The 21,572-nt window shown below is 39.6% G+C and overlaps 1 protein-coding gene across 1 annotated transcript in view; it reads right to left on the bottom strand.

Annotated features, from left to right (window-relative positions):
• LOC122808147 overlaps positions 1–9,859 on the bottom strand; it is a 644,680-nt gene extending 634,821 nt beyond the window's left edge. Inside the window, exon 1 of the mRNA XM_044079118.1 lies at positions 9,283–9,859. Within this exon, the coding sequence (XP_043935053.1) occupies positions 9,283–9,859 (577 nt within the window). The remainder of the gene's footprint in view (positions 1–9,282) is intronic.
• Positions 9,860–21,572: the final 11,713 nt, after the last annotated feature.

Raw genomic sequence — 21,572 nt, 5'->3', positions numbered from 1 at the left:
CTCACCTCTGTCTCTAGGGTGGAGAGTTCAAAGACATGTACAAATTCTGTCAAGGTGCACAGTTGTTCATGTACAAGAAATGGATAGCTATAGCTCTTTCTACACCCTTCCTGCACATCCCCACCTACATTTCACTATGTTTTCCCCCTGCTTGCCACCATTTCACTACTTTCCTATCTCCCCTTTTTTTCGTTTCTTTATATTATTTAATATGGTGCTGCATGACATGGCATGTCACACAGCTTTGCTTAGCTCAGCTAAATAGTGCCATAATGACTGTATGTGTTTATGATACTGTAGGACACTATTACAAAATAAAAACCTCTGCATCTTTCGAACCTGAGCCCATCACACCTAGAACACACTGCATTAACCTGCCACACCATGCAACTCTTTATTAAAACAGGTGGTTTAAACAAACCATAGTAATTTCCAGTTACACTCATTAGGTGTGTTTCAATGGATCTGCGTGCCACACAGCAGAGTGCAAACTGGAATTTGACAGTAATGGAATAAGTGGGAGTATATCTTGTACTCTGGTGGATTAGTACACCACTAGACAGCCAACAACATGATTGTGGATGTAAGTGAGGCCTGTGATAGCAGGTAAATGTGACCTTTTATCAGCAACATCTAGAAAGACACCTGCTAAGGCATCAATGCCAAAGTACATGTACAACTGGGACCTTGGTGCAGAAATGCAGCCATATAAAGCCATGCACATATTGATGGATGTGTTAAATGTTTGTCACAGCATGTATGTGTGCACATATATCTTGCAAATATACATGCGCTAGCAATGACTCAGTAGTTCAGTCTGCTAAATGCCTTGCATACAGTACATTTTGCCAGTTACAGTCCTGGGTTCAAATCCAGAGTTATGTTGCATTTCAATGGCATTATTGTGAAGATAGCAATTAATGAATTACACATGCACACTTTATCCACACAAAGCATTACAATTATAATAACTGTTTTTCAGTTCTGGAAGTCACAGACCTGCGGATAGGGACACACATCACATATCCATATAGGACAACTATATGTCATCTAGTACTCTGTTATTGATCCCTCTATCTGTTATTGACACAGTTGCCTAACCTATGTACCATAAACACATGCCTTAATTGGAGTGTAAAGGGTACTATCACCCTGGCTTTGCCTCTACAACAAGGCTGACACAGGGGATCTATATTAAATAAGTGAATGCTTAAAAAAGCGAATGCTTATTCATTGACCCTAGTTCAGTAAACTCTGAAAAATGTCGAACACTCGGAACAGTGATTTTTTTTCCCAGGGAAAAAAATTGCTGTTCCGCAAAAAAAAAAAAAAAAAGAAGAAAAGTAAAACATTATTGCCCCCCCACACCTCCCCATACTTAAATATACCAACTCCAAAATCGCACCAGAGTGGAGGAAATTGCAAACTCCTGAAACCGGCCCAGAGATTTTTTCCCTGAGAAAACATTTGCTGTTCCGGGTGTTCGGGATTTTCAGCGTTCACTGAAATAGGGTCGATGAGTCAACGTTCACATTTTTAAGCGTTCACTGATTCAATATAGACCTGACACAGGTACACCTACAGCTTGTTGTCCTCCAAAGTTTTCACACCCTCTGCCTATGTGTATTACCTGCAGCCTATGGTTCACACAGCTCTATGTAAAGGTTTCTGCTACAGACCTACCCTCTGCAACAAAGTAGTCTCCTCACCCCAGTAATGTCAATCTAAACAGCTAAGAAAGGGGCACTGGCCTACATGAAGGCCTTATTTATTGCACAGTGATAACATGTCATTGGCTAATGATAGTGGAATTCAGCTATTTATGCTGCAATTAGCATATCAGAGCCACAGATTGGTCTAGAGGTAATTACTTGCTAATGAGAAGCATGTTAAAAATGCAAGCAGTTGGCTATGGGGATACATTCTGTATGAGACTTTCTTACATATATCATGCCTTTGTGAAACTTTACCAGATGCAATTTTCAACACAGGAGTACTGCACTCTAGCAGGTATGTAACTGTTTTTTATGTGTGACAAGATGCAGATTGGAGTATCGAGGTATGAGGTATAGGGATTACAGCATTAAGCTTGGTTTACACCTGTGGTAATGACATTCCATTGATACCCTCCTGTCTTACACCTACAGGTGATGTACAATACATCAGGGTTGTATTGTCTGTTGTCATTAAGGCACACTGGTATTGTTGGACTGTCCCTATATAAAGGTTGTAATAGCACACTGCTATTTGTCTGGCTCTGGTCTTATGACATATTATTGGGTGGTTGGCCTTATGGGACACATCTCAGTAGACAAGAGTGCTGGGTGTATTATACAGCAGAATCTCTCATGGCACACAGGGAAATACCTCAGTAATTATACTGTCTCAGTTGTATCCACACATGTAGTTTGTTGTTAAACTGTGGGGTATGCCATGTGTGAGCAAGCAGTGGATATTGCCAGCCATTTTGTTCTTGCTGTATCTGTACATAGTGGACTTCCATGTATCTGATCCTGTAATGTGTTTCCCTTTTGTTGCCTTTCATGAATAATGTATCGTAGACCCCATGTCCCCTTCTCAGATGTGAAAAATGAACTAATACTTGAAAGACTATGCTAGGATCATCACATCCTCCTACCCAGGAGAGGCATAACAGGGAACAGCAGGCTGCATTGTAGGCAGACCTTGTCCAGGATTTGAATGCCAGTGGCCACCAGGAGAGGACATATGAGCAGGTTCAACACCATGCTACAGACAATGGTGAGTGCTGCATGCTGAAGAACAGCTGATGTAGCCAGGGATCATGCCACCAATGCTGAAGGGCTTGCAGGGGAACAACCACTTATGGCCACTGAGGAATTCCTGGTGAACCTAGGGACACATGACAGCTCACAGGCATCCATCAACCCATATATCATGGAGGTGGGTGCCACAGTGTCCACAGCAGAGGAGGGTGCAGGTATGCTTACTGTAATCATCATTGTAATACTGCAGCAGTTGGTCTGTCAGGCTGTACATACCTTTACATGGGTGTCAGGTCAATATGCTTTGCGGGGATGGGTTTTAAGTTGTACAATCATACTCAGAATGACACCAATACATTAAGTAACACAGTATGTACTGTACATTTAGATATATGTAGGTATAACCCTGTTGTGCTGCAGCATGAGTTGGTACTGAAATTACCTCACCCTCACCATTTCACAGGTCCGTCAGGTGTTGTCCAAGGCCATGGTCCTGTTCCTGGCAAGCTTGATAATGTTTTGTTATGGAAAATGTATACACACTATAAAGGTTAAGGGCCAGAATAATTCCCTATGTAAACATAATCTTGTGTGTAACCAAAGTAGAATGTTTGTATCTTCCAGTCTGGAACATTTACCTAAGGTTGTTTGAGTGGGTAATCACAGGAGTATAGTTGAATGAACAGAAACAAGTTTGCAGTTATAATGAATCATGAATAAGCCTCGTGCTGTACATGAGGCAAGTGATCCGACATGCCTTTTAAAAAATGAAAAGTTGGTGGTACATACCTTAGGCATTGAAACTTGTATTTGGATTTATTTTTTTAAGATAAGTGTACTGGGTGTTATGTGTTGTTTTATCAAGTATAGTGTCATATTGCATAACTGAAAAGTAAAGTGCACTGGTCAAGTTTAACTTGAGTTACCTGACATGCTTGTCCTAAGTGCCTCGAGTCAAATGTGTATGTTGTTGTGAGGAAGTTTGTTGTGCTTGAAAGCAGAGTTGAAAAGATGTGAGACTGTTAATGCAGTTGTGGATCACCATTATTATGGGTCTTTGTGGATTTTCCATATATTATAGTGCAGGTAGTAATGTACTGCTATTGTCTTGGTTTTCAGAGGTGACTGGGAGGGTTGGGTTTTCTCCCCCACACAACCTGATGTTAGTGTCTCTTTGGACTCTGATGATGATGGTGGACACAGTAAGGTACAGGTGGGAATGTCAGGGGCTGAATCTGTCCAAGAGGTTGACATCCCTGTTCTGCCCCCATTGTCTCCCTAGACAGTTAGCATGCCCACACATACCCAGTCCTCAGAGGCCATAGATATTGGACAGTGAGAGGATGGAGACATTGGACAGGACAATGTGGCAGCTATGGCTCCTGTGAGTATAGACAGTGGCCATAGCTAGAGAGCTGGCGAGGTCCCGCACAGTTAGATTGACAAGGGTACTCATAGGAGGACTGCTGTCTATCCACCACCTATTGCAGGTCACATCATGGAGTCACTAGATGCATGTTTCGGGCCATCATGGAGGTACAGGAACATTCTGAGCAGAACACCAGATGTATGCTTAGGGTTATAGATGCAGCACAGTCTGACATCCTTGACTGCCTCCACCACATTAGTGACACCTTGGATTGGTTCACTGATGCAGTGGACAGATGCTGGGCTGGGACAGTGCCTGTCTTGGACCACACATTGTCTGTGCTGGAATGTGTGGTTGGAGGAGGGCATCCGACTCAAGTATGTAGGTCACCAACATCATCTGCTGAGAGTCCATGTGGCTGTGCACAGTTACACTTCCATAGGGGCAGTACATCCAGGGCTAGAGAGGAGAGTATGTTGTCCACACCATGACATGGCAGGCCATAGCTGATGGTCCTGGGTGATCTTATTAGGGACATGGTCCTAGCAAACAGCAGTCACTGTCAGGTACATGGTGTGCAACTCCTGGCACAGTCTGTTCCTGTGTTCAGGGCAGAGATGGTGAACTGTCAACTCAACCATGTATGGTCTAAAGCCGTCCACCATACACACATGTAGGGCTAGCACTGAGCTTTACTGTATATATGCACACACTCACACACCACTGTCACATGCAGGTCACCTACAAACACACACGGCACCTCTCCATGGTCCATCTGAAATGCTCCCCTTCCTGACTAACAAACATGCTGTCAACTGTTTGGACCCGCCTAGGCCTCCAGCACCCCACATGACAGACTGTGCAAGTGATGATACCTGTGCCACATCCCTGTCATGCTTCCCACTGATGCAGGGAAATGAAGCTATGTGTCTGATGCACAGGGTGAATATATTACTTGACATGTACTTGTGTATTGCAGTATTTTGTTGCTATGCCTCTTGTAGTAGTCAACAACATATACTGTATGCTGGCATGTGTCATAAATACACAGCATACTTTTGTGTACCTTATGTTGTATGATGTTGTACAGGCAGTATTGTTACACAATGACAGGTATGTCATGGAACTGTGTATGTTTCCTTTCCAGAAGTCTGAGGGGATAACCTATGAACACATGGTGGCAGTAAGGCAGCACAGGATGACAATTCAGCACAGCAGAAATATGACATCAGCAAGGTATAGCAGTACACGTTCATGTCTCCATAGGTTCATATGTGCATGACAGTCTAACATTGGCCCAACTGCCTCCGTAAGCCTAGCCAACAAGATTCCCTGGCTTACGCCACCCAAAAAAGTTATTTTCCTGTGCCACTGTCGAGCAGAGACACAGAAGTGATCAACGGGGTGTATTTCCTATTTCCCATCCATCCATCAAGATTTGTCCTGAAGAGTGCTAATGAAGAACTTTGCTTGACATAGATTGGTAGCCATATCCAGAGTATGGGACGTCTCTGGGACAGGAATCTACTGTACTCATGCATTCATATTTTGTGATAAGGCCCACTACCCTTGATACATGTCACCTCTGTTTTCAAAACATGCACATCTACAAGCTGTGGTGATGGAGTGTACCCATCTACAAATATCCTGTGTCTGGATCAGTTGGCAACATCAGTTATGATTGTCATGTTCTGCATCCCATTGTGTAACCTGCACATGATGTGTGTCACAGCAGATGTGTGCTTTACATGAATGGGGGGCTTGTTTCACTTATGGTGTACTGTGTGTGCTATGTATCAGTCTCCCCAGTATGTGCTATGTACAACATTGATGTTGTAGGTGTGTAGAACATGTCAGACATGTGTTACTCCTGTCATGGCTGCATGGGAGGTACACAGTGGGATCTGACACCTGCCTGTATGGGACAATACACATTCCCATCAAAGCATGAAGGAGACAGACTACATTTGTACAGTCATGACACAGACTCCATAGGACATGTTATATACACTGTGTATTGGTGCACCATGGTATCTGTGTGACTGCTACAGTTGTACGATATGTCTGTGTGGTGACATGGCAAGTGTGCCATTGCACACAGTGATTGATATGCTGGCTGCCACAGTCAGTATAGCAGTGACGGTCTTATATTTACATTCAAAACCTGTTGGTATAGGTAGTTCTGAAAACACCAATAACTAGTAATATAGAATGCACAGGACCACGGTTCTCCTCCTATGGCATGTGAAACCAGAAAATCCACGGAACGCCAGTAAAATTAACGCTTTTATTCACCAACCAAATGTAAATCACATGCGTTTTCGTCCTACATACAGGACTTCATCAGACAAACTTCATTTCTTCAAAATCAGTTTAAATAGTCTGTTAAAACAACTATTTAATTATTAATCCAATAAAATACATTTCCTAAGAATCAAATTGACAAATCTCCTTTTACCTCTCATGAATATTAATACCTTTCTATGAAAGTGTCTTGTGCTTAACCTTATAAATTCATTTCTAAAACATTTCACATCATTTTTTATATAAATATTAATAAATAAAAATAATTTACTTTCTAAAAACATTTCATTTTGTATAATTAAAATAATTTCGATTTAAAACTCGGGTATGTAAGAATATCTGTTGTTGTAAAAGTTCTTTTGAACCTATATTTCATGTGTTTCTTCCCCCATCTAGTGTCCATTTTGGGAAATTACATTGAAGTATTTATTCAGATGTTATTAGCTCTCAATTTGAGTAGTGAAGAAATTGATATAAACTCATTCATTCCAGGTTTATTTCCTGCATCAAGGTTGACCTGCCACCAAAGTTCCCTACTTTCTAATATTTCCTCCCACAGGCCACCCCTTATATCTGGTTTAACCTGATCCAGAACAAAAAATTCATATTTGAATTCAGTGCAAAAAATGGAATGTTTGAATAATGCATTTGTATTTTTCTTTTTTGTGATATCATAAGTGTGTTCGTATATCCTTCTCTTCAATTGTCTCTCCGTCTTCCCCACATAAAATGACTGACATGTCTGACAAATAACCAGATATACGACCCCTTTACTATCACAATTAAAGAAACCTTTACTACCCAACCATCTCTTTCTACTTTCAATGCAAACTTCCCCTCTGTTAATAATATATGAACACTGGTGGCACCTGCCAAACCTATATGTTCCTACTTTGTTTCTATTCCCTTTATTTTTGCTACATCCATATCTTTCCAACATCCTTTTTAAGTTGTAGGAATTCTTATAAACTACTTTTGGTTGCATTTTGTGATCTCTTCCATGTCCACAAAGCAGAGAATTTATTCCATTCTTTATTCACAAGTTCCTTTACCTTCTGGTTAGAGGCATTATATTCCACTACTAAACTTCTTTTATATATTTGCTGACCATCATTATTCTTATTAACCTCTACCTGAATATTTTCCCCTTCACTGTTAATCCCTCTCCCTATAATTGGCTTAAATCTATCCTGCCTTCCTTTTTCCACTTCTTTCCTAATGTTACCTACAAATTGTACAGGGTAACCACGTTCCAGGAACATTTTTTCTAATGTTTTACATTCTAATTCAAAGTCATCGTCCCAACTAGTCATTCTTGACCCCCTTACAAATTGCCCTTTGACAATGTTCTTTTACTATGTAGGGGGTGGGCACTATTGTAGTGTAAATAGGAATTAACATATGTTTCCTTTCTATGTACTTTAGTTTCATACTTTCCATTTCTTTTATATATTTCAATGCCCAAGTATTTTAATGTTTCAGTACTAGTAGAATATGTGAATCTCAAGAAGTTAGTAGTTCCACTGATGTATTCAAAAAATTCCAAGAATTTTTCGAGTCCCCCTATCCAGAAGATCACAATGTCATCCAAAAACCTGTGGTACATTAGCCAATATTTTTTGTATTCACAATTAATAATATACTTTTCTTCCCATTTCAGTAAAACAATATTGGCATACGTGGAGCATGCCCATAGACACTCCAGATTTTTGCTGATAATATTCTCCTTGGAACATGATAAAATTAAATTTTAGCACATAATCCATAAATGCTACACAGGCTACTTTATCCTTTTGATTAAGTATTTTATCTTCAAAGATGCTCTCCTCAAACATTTCTATCCCTTCCTGATAGGGAATACAACTAAATAAATCAATAACATCAATTGTAACGAATAACATATCTTCTCTATAGTATTCAGGCTTCAATAGGCTCAAAAAATCCCAAGAATCCTTTAAAATGGTTTGGTTGTTGACCCAAATATGTTTACTTTTATAGTCAACAAACTTAGCCATGGGTACAGTTTTAGAGCTTTCTGCCAAAACTATAGGTCTAAGGGGGGGGGGTCTTCCATATTTTTATGGATTTTGGGTATCACGAATATTGTAGCTATTCTTGGTTTATTCACCTATAAATACCTGAATGTTTTCATATCTATTACTTCTTCAGTAAGCAAATCCTGTATCAAATTATCTATTCGTTTATAAGCTACATTTACCTCATTCAAGGACACTATAGTATAAATTTTCTCATTCCTCAGAATTGTGTTCATCTTCCCATCATATATCAATTTATCCATAATAACTATCCCCCCTCCGTTGTCCGGTTTCATGACCCTAACTGTCCCATCTCCACTTAATTCTTTTAAAACTACCTTTTCTTCCAAGGTTAGGTTTTCATTACACCACACTTTGTCGCTCTTTCTCCTCACCCCTTCTATCAAAACATTCTCAAAATTTTTTATTTGAGGTAAAAATGGGGGGTTGTAGATAGATTTTCTAATTAATCCATTTCCATTTAATTCTTGTTTTTCCATTCCTGCCCTTGAAGCCAATATTTCTAAGTTGATTTTTCTTATAAACAACTTTATATCAAGAATAGTTCTTGTAAAATCCCCCTTTACCATAGGTATAAATTTCAGCCCTTTACTTAAAAGGGTAAAATGCGGTATAGTCAAATTTATATTACCAAAATTATATATGCTAAATTCATTATAAGTATATTTAGTGTTTTCCCTATCTATTACAATGCTTTCAAAACAGTTTGTAGCAATTTGATTCTCAGGTGAGGGGGTATTATCCACTAAAATCTCCCCCTCCCTCTCCCCCCCCCAATTCTGAAAATGTTCTCCCCTTTCTTGATTACCAGGTTCGTACACCTTTTTTCCCCCCAACGGTGGAAATTCATTGTTGTACACCTCTGTTTCCCATTCAACATCACTTCTATTGACATACCCGCCTTGTTTTTTAAAAAAATTGTTGCTTTTCCTCCTAAAACCATTTGTGTTGTACCCTTTTTCTATGGGTTTGGGGTAACTAATGTCATTCTCATATTTGTTAATGTCTCTTTTTAACTTCCCCATCTTACGTTGTGTTATGTTCTCACATTTGGTGTCAATGTCTCTCCTAATGTTATAAAATCTATCCCTTTCTTCTTTAATATTAAAAATTAAATCAGTCTTTATATTTTTATCCAATTCTTCGATCTCCTTCACCAATTCATTTTGCTTGTTTTCATTTTCTTCAATAATTGCTTTCAAAATTTCAAGCCCACAATTATTGAATATTTTCACCAAACTTTTATGAAAGTGAGACCCAACAACAACATTATTAGGGTATTTAACCACCCTCAACCCTTTAGGGACTACTTCCCTTTTCAGACACTCTCTTAAATAGGCATTTTCAATACTGTGTACCCTGTACTTCATCATATAATTATACATTTTGTCAATTTTGACTCTATATGAACTACCATCTTTAAAACTAAAATCATTTCGCTTCTGGTCACAAACATTATTAAATAAAAAGTCCTTTTTGAGCCATTCCTCAGTAGTTTTATTACTTTGTTTGTTTGTAACAGTACCTTTGTGCACTGTACCAACAGCGCTCGTTTTAGGTTTGGCCCCAAGTTCGTTATAAAAACCACTTCTTCTCTCCGGTTCATCCACTTCCTCTTCTAAAATCCTCGGAGTAAATGCAGGGTTGAAGTCAGTTATAACAGTGTCATCCAGGTCGCCGGTCCCATAACGAAATGAAATATATAAAAGAAATGGAAAGTATGAAACTAAAGTACATAGAAAGGAAACATATGTTAATTCCTATTTACACTACAATAGTGCCCACCCCCTACATAGTAAAAGAACATTGTCAAAGGGCAATTTGTAAGGGGGTCAAGAATGACTAGTTGGGACGATGACTTTGAATTAGAATGTAAAACATTAGAAAAAATGTTCCTGGAACGTGGTTACCCTGTACAATTTGTAGGTAACATTAGGAAAGAAGTGGAAAAAGGAAGGCAGGATAGATTTAAGCCAATTATAGGGAGAGGGATTAACAGTGAAGGGGAAAATATTCAGGTAGAGGTTAATAAGAATAATGATGGTCAGCAAATATATAAAAGAAGTTTAGTAGTGGAATATAATGCCTCTAACCAGAAGGTAAAGGAACTTGTGAATAAAGAATGGAATAAATTCTCTGCTTTGACGGACATGGAAGAGATCACAAAAATGCAACCAAAAGTAGTTTATAAGAATTCCTACAACTTAAAAAGGATGTTGGAAAGATATGGATGTAGCAAAAATAAAGGGAATAGAAACAAAGTAGGAACATATAGGTGTGGCAGGTGCCACCAGTGTTCATATATTATTAACAGAGGGGAAGTTTACATTGAAAGTAGAAAGAGATGGTTGGGTAGTAAAGGTTTCTTTAATTGTGATAGTAAAGGGGTCGTATATCTGGTTATTTGTCAGACATGTCAGTCATTTTATGTGGGGAAGACGGAGAGACAATTGAAGAGAAGGATATACGAACACACTTATGATAGCACAAAAAAGAAAAATACAAATGCATTATTCAAACATTCCATTTTTTGCACTGAATTCAAATATGAATTTTTTGTTCTGCATCAGGTTAAACCAGATATAATGGGTGGCCTGTGGGAGGAAATATTAGAAAGTAGGGAACTTTGGTGGCAGGTCAACCTTGATGCAGGAAATAAACCTGGACTGAATGAGTTTATATCAATTTCTTCACTACTCAAATTGAGAGCTAATAACATCTGAATAAATACTTCAATGTAATTTCCCAAAATGGACACTAGATGGAGGAAGAAACTCATGAAATATAGGTTCAAAAGAACTTTTAAAACAACAGATATTCTTACATACCCAAGTTTTAAATTGAAATTATTTTAATTATATAAAATGAAATGTTTTTAGAAAGTAAATTATTTTTATTTATTAATATTTATATAAAAAATGATGTGAAATGTTTTAGAAATGAATTTATAAGGTTAAGCACAAGACACTTTCGTAGAAAGGTATTAATATTCATGAGAGGTAAAAGGAGATTTGTCAATTTGATTCTTAGGAAATGTATTTTATTGGATTAATAATTAAATAGTTGTTTTAATAGACTATTTAAACTGATTTTGAAGAAAAGAAGTTTGTCTGATGAAGTCCTGCATGTAGGACGAAAACGCGTGTGATTTATATTTGGTTGGTGAATAAAAAAGTTAATGTTACTGGCGTTTTGTGGATTTTCTGGTTTCATTTACCATAGGAGGAGAACCGTGGTCCTGGGCATTCTATATTATTAGTTATTGGTGTTTTCAGAACTGCCGTTCAATTTTGTTATTTGGTTTTGTGAAGGTGGACTATCGGTCGTTTTCCTTGGTACATACCAGTTATAAAAGTATGAGTGACGAAGGCCATGAAGAAGCTGGACAGACTAGGAGGCTTATTGGACAGCTCACAGAGCTGATAGACTTACTCACGCCTCTTTGTGTGAACCTTGTCACTAACAGGAAGCGGTTATCAGAGGAGACTGAAGGGGTTGAAGAAAGAGAACAACCGAAAGGGAAGAGAAAAAGGGAGCTGATTGGTAACCGTTATGGGACCGGCGACCTGGATGACACTGTTATAACTGACTTCAACCCTGCATTTACTCCGAGGATTTTAGAAGAGGAAGTGGATGAACCGGAGAGAAGAAGTGGTTCTTATAACGAACTTGGGGCCAAACCTAAAATGAGCGCTGGTGGTACAGCGCACAAAGGTATGTTACAAACAAACAAAGTAGTAAAACTACTGAGGAATGGCTCAAAAAGGACTTTTTATTTAATAATGTTTGTGACAAGAAGCAAAATGATCTTAGTTTTAAAGATGGTAGTTCGTATAGAGTCAAAATTAACAAAATGTATAATTATATGATGAAGTACAGGGTACACAGTATTGAAAATGCCTATTTAAGAGAGTGTCTGAAAAGGGAAATAGTCCCTAAAGGGTTGTGGGTGGTTAAATACCCTAATAACGTTGTTGTTGGGTCTCACTTTCATAAAAGTTTGGTGAAAATATTCAATAATTGTGGGCTTGAAATTTTGAAAGCAATTATTGAAGAAAATGAAAACAAGCAAAATGAATTGGTGAAGGAGATCAAAGAATTGGATAAAAATATAAAGACTGATTTAATTTTTAATATTAAAGAAGAAAGGGATAGATTTTATAACATTAGGAGAGACATTGACACCAAATGTGAGAACATAACACAACGTAAGATGGGGAAGTTAAAAAGAGACATTAACGAATATGAGAATGACATTAGTTACCCCAAACCCATAGAAAAAGGGTGCAACACAAATGGTTTTATGAGAAAAAGCAACAATTTTTTTAAAAAACAAGGCGGGTATGTCAATAGAAGTGATGTTGAATGGGAAACAGAGGTGTACAACAATGAATTTCCACCGTTGGGGGGAAAAAAGGTGTACGAACCTGGTAATCAAGAAAGGGGAGAACATTTTCAGAATTGGGGGGGGGAGAGGGAGGGGGAGATTTTAGTGGATAATACCCCCTCACCTGAGAATCAAATTGCTACAAACTGTTTTGAAAGCATTGTAATAGATAGGGAAAACACTAAATATACTTATAATGAATTTAGCATATATAATTTTGGTAATATAAATTTGACTATACCGCATTTTACCCTTTTAAGTAAAGGGCTGAAATTTATACCTATGGTAAAGGGGGATTTTACAAGAACTATTCTTGATATAAAGTTGTTTATAAGAAAAATCAACTTAGAAATATTGGCTTCAAGGGCAGGAATGGAAAAACAAGAATTAAATGGAAATGGATTAATTAGAAAATCTATCTACAACCCCCCACTTTTACCTCAAATAAAAAATTTTGAGAATGTTTTGATAGAAGGGGTGAGGAGAAAGAGCGACAAAGTGTGGTGTAATGAAAACCTAACCTTGGAAGAAAAGGTAGTTTTAAAAGAATTAAGTGGAGATGGGACAGTTAGGGTCATGAAACCGGACAACGGAGGGGGGATAGTTATTATGGATAAATTGATATATGATGGGAAGATGAACACAATTCTGAGGAATGAGAAAATTTATACTATAGTGTCCTTGAATGAGGTAAATGTAGCTTATAAACGAATAGATAATTTGATACAGGATTTGCTTACTGAAGAAGTAATAGATATGAAAACATTCAGGTATTTATAGGTGAATAAACCAAGAATAGCTACAATATTCGTGATACCCAAAATCCATAAAAATATGGAAGACCCCCCCCCTTAGACCTATAGTTTTGGCAGAAGGCTCTAAAACTGTACCCATGGCTAAGTTTGTTGACTATAAAAGTAAACATATTTGGGTCAACAACCAAACCATTTTAAAGGATTCTTGGGATTTTTTGAGCCTATTGAAGCCTGAATACTATAGAGAAGATATGTTATTCGTTACAATTGATGTTATTGATTTATTTAGTTGTATTCCCTATCAGGAAGGGATAGAAATGTTTGAGGAGAGCATCTTTGAAGATAAAATACTTAATCAAAAGGATAAAGTAGCCTGTGTAGCATTTATGGATTATGTGCTAAAATTTAATTTTATCATGTTCCAAGGAGAATATTATCAGCAAAAATCTGGAGTGTCTATGGGGGCGGCATGCGCTCCCACGTATGCCAATATTGTTTTACTGAAATGGGAAGAAAAGTATATTATTAATTGTGAATACAAAAAATATTGGCTAATGTACCACAGGTTTTTGGATGACATTGTGATCTTCTGGATAGGGGGACTCGAAAAATTCTTGGAATTTTTTGAATACATCAGTGGAACTACTAACTTCTTGAGATTCACATATTCTACTAGTACTGAAACATTAAAATACTTGGACATTGAAATATATAAAAGAAATGGAAAGTATGACACTAAAGTACATAGAAAGGAAACATATGTTAATTCCTATTTACACTACAATAGTGCCCACCCCCTACATAGTAAAAGAACATTGTCAAAGGGCAATTTGTAAGGGGGTCAAGAATGACTAGTTGGGACGATGACTTTGAATTAGAGTGTAAAACATTAGAAAAAATGTTCCTGGAACGTGGTTACCCTGTACAATTTGTAGGTAACATTAGGAAAGAAGTGGAAAAAGGAAGGCAGGATAGATTTAAGCCAATTATAGGGAGAGGGATTAACAGTGAAGGGGAAAATATTCAGGTAGAGGTTAATAAGAATAATGATGGTCAGCAAATATATAAAAGAAGTTGTTTAGTAGTGGAATATAATGCCGCTAACCAGAAGGTAAAGGAACTTGTGAATAAAGAATGGAATAAATTCTCTGCTTTGACGGACATGGAAGAGATCACAAAAATGCAACCAAAAGTAGTTTATAAGAATTCCTACAACATAAAAAGGATGTTGGAAAGATATGGATGTAGCAAAAATAAAGGGAATAGAAACAAAGTAGAAACATATAGGTGTGGCAGGTGCCACCAGTGTTCATATATTATTAACAGAGGGGAAGTTTACATTGAAAGTAGAAAGAGATGGTTGGGTAGTAAAGGTTTCTTTAATTGTGATAGTAAAGGGGTCGTATATCTGGTTATTTGTCAGACATGTCAGTCATTTTATGTGGGGAAGACGGAGAGACAATTGAAGAGAAGGATATACGAACACACTTATGATATCACAAAAAAGAAAAATACAAATGCATTATTCAAACATTCCATTTTTTGCACTGAATTCAAATATGAATTTTTTGTTCTGGATCAGGTTAAACCAGATATAAGGGGTGGCATGTGGGAGGAAATATTAGAAAGTAGGGAACTTTGGTGGCAGGTCAACCTTGATGCAGGAAATAAACCTGGAATGAATGAGTTTATATCAATTTCTTCACTACTCAAATTGAGAGCTAATAACATCTGAATAAATACTTCAATGTGATTTCCCAAAATGGACACTAGATGGGGGAAGAAACACATGAAATATAGGTTCAAAAGAACTTTTAAAACAACAGATATTCTTACATACCCGAGTTTTAAATTGAAATTATCTTAATTATACAAAATGAAATGTTTTTAGAAAGTAAATTATTTTTATTTATTAATATTTATATAGAAAATGATGTGAAATGTTTTAGAAATTAATTTATAAGGTTAAGCACAAGACACTTTCATAGAAAGGTATTAATATTCATGAGAGGTAAAAGGAGATTTGTCAATTTGATTCTTAGGAAATGTATTTTATTGGATTAATAATTAAATAGTTGTTTTAACAGACTATTTAAACTGATTTTGAAAAAATGAAGTTTGTCTGATGAAGTCCTGTATGTAGGACGAAAACGCGTGTGATTTACATTTGGTTGGTGAATAAAAGTGTTAATTTTACTGGCGTTCCATGGATTTTCTGGTTTCACATACCATAGGAGGAGAACCGTGGTCCTGGGCATTCTATATTACTAGCTGTTGGTACAGGTGTTACAACAGTGAATGCATCCCCATGTCCTAATGAACAGTGAGCATCAAAGGATACAGTACAGTGTGTCCATATCTTCATGAGTAATGGCTCAAGTGTGTGCAGTGTGGGGACACTACATTATTGTGCTATGGTGGATGATATCTCACAGGCTAGTATTGAGCAGTGGTTTGGCATGTTGTCTGAGTCAATGGCTTATACAACAACTGACTGTGTCATAAGCCATCCTGAATAACTGTTGGGTCTTGTGGGAGTTAGTGATGGCTCCCAATATGCAAACACCTGATAATGTACCAGTCAGGAGTCACTGACAGTGGCTGTGACTGCAGGGAGGGAATACCTAGAAGGAACACTACATTGCTGAATGGAATAAGTGCAGAATAGGTCTCCCAATGCTATGTTCCCAGGATATGAGTCTCAGACACCAGCTGACATACCATTCTGAACATGACATACACAGTTTCCACCATGGCCTGCTGCCCTAATATACACATAAACCTTGTCAGGCCAAGGGTGGTGGAGTGAAACTGCTGTCTGACATCCATCGCATAGTGTGACAGTCATAGAGCCCTGCCAGTCACAATCGGTAGGCATGATCTGACATAGAGCAACATTAACAGTGTTTGGCCCATTGTCAGTAGTTGTACAACAATGTTGGTGCTAGTATCCATGTTAACCCCTATCATGGCATTTCAGGTGACATGGCTTATAGATCTGGGGACACCACTTGGCACTACATGCTAGTTGTCCTCTGTGCAAGTAAGTATTGCAGTTATATTCATCATGTTGCAAGGTGAGAGTTATGCAATGTCTGTACAGACCACAGACAAATGCTTTTGGTTGTGTAATATGTACAAACTGTGTTGCCTACTGGTGCTGCAGCTCCCCTGTCCATAGTATGTCCAGATCCATACTCACACTGCCCTGGAGTGGTACAGTAACATCCCCACATGAGGAACTGACATATATCATCATGTGTAGCAATGTGGGTGACCACTACAGCCACTCAATGTGAGGTCCACCCTGGTGGGATCTGGCCACATGACAGACTCCTTAGAACTACCAGCACATATCCCCCTTGCAGACAATAGACATATATGTCAAGAAAGCCATTTATAACCTCCTGTGGGATGCTTGACATAGTGTGACTGCATCTTCCCCTTCAGATGGGACTGGCATGTCTGCCGAGCTCTATACCCATGCACTATGTCATCAGCATTACAATTGCATGAACATGGCTCTACAGAACAGGAGGGACACAGGCTCATCATGTTTCAACACACCTGACTGGTGGACAAGTGCCATTAGCAGGCTGTACAATAACAGGCAGAAATTGCTGTGTGATAGTTGTGGTGGGGTGCCCCTCCTAACAGAGTGGCAAAATGAACTTAGGTAACAGCAGCACATAGTGTTGTTGTGATGGTATGTATATATAGTAAGTGACACCTGTCACCATTCACACAAAGCAGGACTGAAACACACAGTGTAGTGACATGTGTAACTCCAAAGGGCATACCCAAATAGTCGCTGACCACAGATGTCATGATGCCACCTATGACGGGTTAGTACTCATAGCTAACCTGTACTCCAACACTGTCTGCATAATGTACACTCCCTAGTCCCCATCACATGTGACATATGATATTTCTACAACCTGTCCCATTACTGCTATATTGAAAGAACAGTTTGTAACTGGCCTCACAATGGAAGACACACAGCATCTATTGCACATGCTAACATTCCAGGTTGACTCCCACCTGTGAGCTGACATGGGATAGTAATACCATTAGGAAGGCCTGCATTCATACTGGCACCACTATCTGCACACTAGCTCAGTGGCCTACTGCACCGGTTCTGCCCTTGCACAGAGATAGTGCATCTACTGACCAGCATAACTACACAACTCTCTGTGTAACTATCCATAACTGTATGCCTGTATAGACAGTCATCAAGGAGCTGATCAGCACACATATCTGTGGTGTAAACATGACTGAGTGCACACACTTTGAATGTGTGCCAGGGTGTGCATGACTGTAACACATGGTGGACAATACTGATGTAGTCTGCAGGGACATGGTTGAGGGTACATCAGGCCGTACAACCCCCAGACTGTGCAAAGCTGTTGACTATACCACCCATTCAAGAAACATGTACAAAGCACCCATGTAGGCATCCACAATACTCTCATTGTAGGGGTCATGATGTGGCCCATTTATGGAAGACAAGCACAACATAGGGACATCTGATTCCAACAGCTGATATGTAAGCAGACTTACTCAACAGGGTGCAGTCTATGGTCTTCTACTGCTTGGACTGCATGTCACTACAGTACATGTGAGTACTGAATAACTGTGGCTAACAATGTTGGCTGCTGCCTGCTAATCTTGAGCACTCATAGAGTCTCTGTGTTGTGCCAGTATCTTGCAAGCGGGTATTGCAAACACATGCTTGGTGACATACTAATGGCCATAATCATCAAGTGAATATATATGCAGTATCTCTACTATCAGGTAGACCTATGTCCCCAGTTAGTAGCACAACAGTCCAAACATGTGATGTACATACCCAGGGCTAAAAAGTGGGCACACAGACCTCGCCACATAGGTGTACATCTAATGTACTTGAGATCACCATGTCTCTACAGTGGAATGGCAGGAGTAATATGGCATAACTGAAGCCACAGTCAGCAGTAGATGACATATTCATAGCCTCCTCATACTCTTCCCTCAGCATGCCAATATCTGACTCTAACAGCATGGTCCCTCACAAGGCCACTACACATTTTCAGTATGTGCTCACTGCTGTTCATCTGCAATGGGTGACTTTGCCACCTGTGGCATATAGTCTACTCAGAGGTGATCTGTGCCTTGCATACAGGGCAAGGTGTGACCCTGTTGGAGTGCATATGCTGTCTATCTTTAGGGAGGATAGTAGATGGATGACTCACTCTACAGACATTAACCTACTATGTGACATCAGTACTACATGCTTGTGGAAGACATTTGTCTAGCAGACATAAACACACCCTTGAAGCAAACCCTGCTTAATGGTACACAGAGCACTTCAGTGTACCTCAGAACATGCCATCTGTTTGATTGGCTGGACGACCATCATCTCAAGACACAGTGTCTGCCTGAGTCCCTCTTGGGCTGGGGCAATATGTGCTGATCCTGTACCGAGGGGTATACAGATATCTCTGATTGTAAGGGCTGAATGGTCATTATGCTAGTTAAGTTCACATGTCCTATGGCTCCATAACATGATGAATAATGCTGTTACAGCCTCACACACAAACATAGCCACATTCACTAGCACCACTACCACTCACTACATACAGGACATGCCAAGGTACACACACAGTGTCCGTTAACTTGCATAGATTAGAACACTTACCTCTGTAGTGGTACTACCGATCACAGTACCTGATGCATGCAACACAACTCAAATTTGCTACTACTATCCATTTAGAACATAAAATGCTTGTTGATATCAGCAAGCCTTGTTGTAGTCAGTCGTTTGGGGGTGCCATATCACCTGCTACAAATAAAATAATGCAAAACACTACCTATGTCTAAGGTATGGTACATATGGATAAGCACAAACACCAATGTGGGTGGAGGGAGATTAGAACTCCTACCAATCTAATCTTATACACTATAGATCACTGTACTTATTGAATGCACCACAACTTATGCCTGGTACTACACTCTCAGCTGGTAGTCTTAAGGTGGATGACATCATCAGGCCTTGTAAAAGAGGGCAGTTTGGAAGCCAACAGCAATGTACAGGCCCAAAAAGTGCATAACCATTACAGGCAGATGTTTTTCAGGGACACACACACACACACTCGCACACACACGCACACACACACACACACACTTGCAGGGGCACACACACACACAAACACACACACACACACACACACACACACACGCACACACACGCACACACACACACACACACACACACACACACACACACACACACACACACCTAGTGGCCAAGAGTGAGATTAGAACCCATATGTATCTAGTCTCATACACTGTAGATCACAGTACTTATTGAATGTGGCACAGCTTACGCTTGATCCTACACTGTTGGCTGGTATCTTAAGGTGGCTGACATCATCAGGCCTTGTAGAAGAGAGCAATTTGGAAGCCAGCAATAATTTACAGGCTGTAAAAGTGCATAACCATTGCAGGTGGATAGCTTATGAGGGCATGTCCATTATTTTGCAAGGGGATATACAAATACACACACATGCACCTAGTGGCCTGGACAGACACTAGAACCCCTACCTATCTAGGCTTATAAACTATAGATCACAGTACTTATCACATGCACCACAGGTTATTTCTGTTGTATATGTGATTGTAGGCACAGTCGTTGTGCATTACACAAACTAGGCTTGTTTTGAATAGCATCTATGGCCTGCAGAGTGATATTGTTTTGTACTGTTCTCTGCATCTAGTATTCTAGCAGTGCGATACCTGTTGGTATCCTTGTAACATGTGTACAGTTACCAGTAAGGCCATATGTGGCTGCTTGCAATTAGGTAGGTGACATTGTGGGCAGGGATAGTGTGTCCTGTCCATACATGCATTGACATGTTATACATTACACTGCCTGCTCATCTGTGTTTTTGTCTCTTAGCCAATGTCAGGGCATACTGGGCATGCCTACGGCTGCCTACAGGGACATCATCAGGGGGCTCATCCTCCGAGTCCTCCTGTGAGTGTGGCTGTGGTGCCTAGGCACAATTGGGGGGGCTGTGTATCCCTTTCCTTTGCTGATCCTGCTGCAGCTGCTTCCACAGGATCATATTGTGTAGCATGGCACAGTCTGTGAACATATGTGCACATGTGGCTGGAGAGTACTGCAGGGCTCCACCAAATATATCGAGGCACAGGAACCATGACTTCAGCAACCCAAACACATGCTCTATGATGTTCCTAGTTTGTATGCGTGCATCATTATGGCATTCTTCGGTAGATGAGTGTGCATTTCTGATGGGTGCGATCAGCCATGGTTCCAGTGCATAGCCAGCATCTCCCAGTAAATGGCCATGTGGGATCTCCCCCCTAGCAAACATCTGGCACAGCTGTGATGCATGCCAGATATGGGAGTCATGATAGCTGCCAGGGCTGCCAGCACACACATTCATGACAATGCCCTGGGCATTGCACACTACTTGGCAGTTGATGGAGTGGTACCCCTTATGATTGACATAGAGTCTACCATCCTCACCGAGTGGTGCCTTGATGTGTACATTGGTGCAATTTATGGCACCCAGTACTCAGGGTAGTATGCTACATGGTAGAAGTGTTGCATATTGCCGGCCCTCATCTTAAGGGTAAGGGGAAAATAAATGTGCTCACTGGCAAGTGGTAGCATGGCATCCAGGAAATGGTGGAGTACCCTGGATGCTGATGCCTTTGAGACCTCCATCATGTCCCCAGTTTGTTTTTGGAAGGTACTTGTGGCTATTACCCTAAGGGCTACACATATCTTTTTTCCACTGGGATGGGTTCCCCTCTGTTGGCTCTGTGTCTGAGTTGAGGGCAGCAGAGCTCCATGAGTTCTTGTAGTATGTCCTGTCCACCCAGTAGTGGTCTACAATCTCCATTCTTGTAGCTCCTGGCAGATTACCCTGGGCCTGAACACTCTTCTCC

Source organism: Protopterus annectens, chromosome 8.part0, assembly GCF_019279795.1.
Source record: "Protopterus annectens isolate FY-2018-M chromosome 8.part0, PAN1.0, whole genome shotgun sequence".
Taxonomy (NCBI): Eukaryota; Metazoa; Chordata; order Ceratodontiformes; family Protopteridae; genus Protopterus; species Protopterus annectens.
The sequence above is the reverse complement of the archived record's forward strand: the minus strand, read 5'-3'. Positions and strand labels throughout refer to the sequence as shown.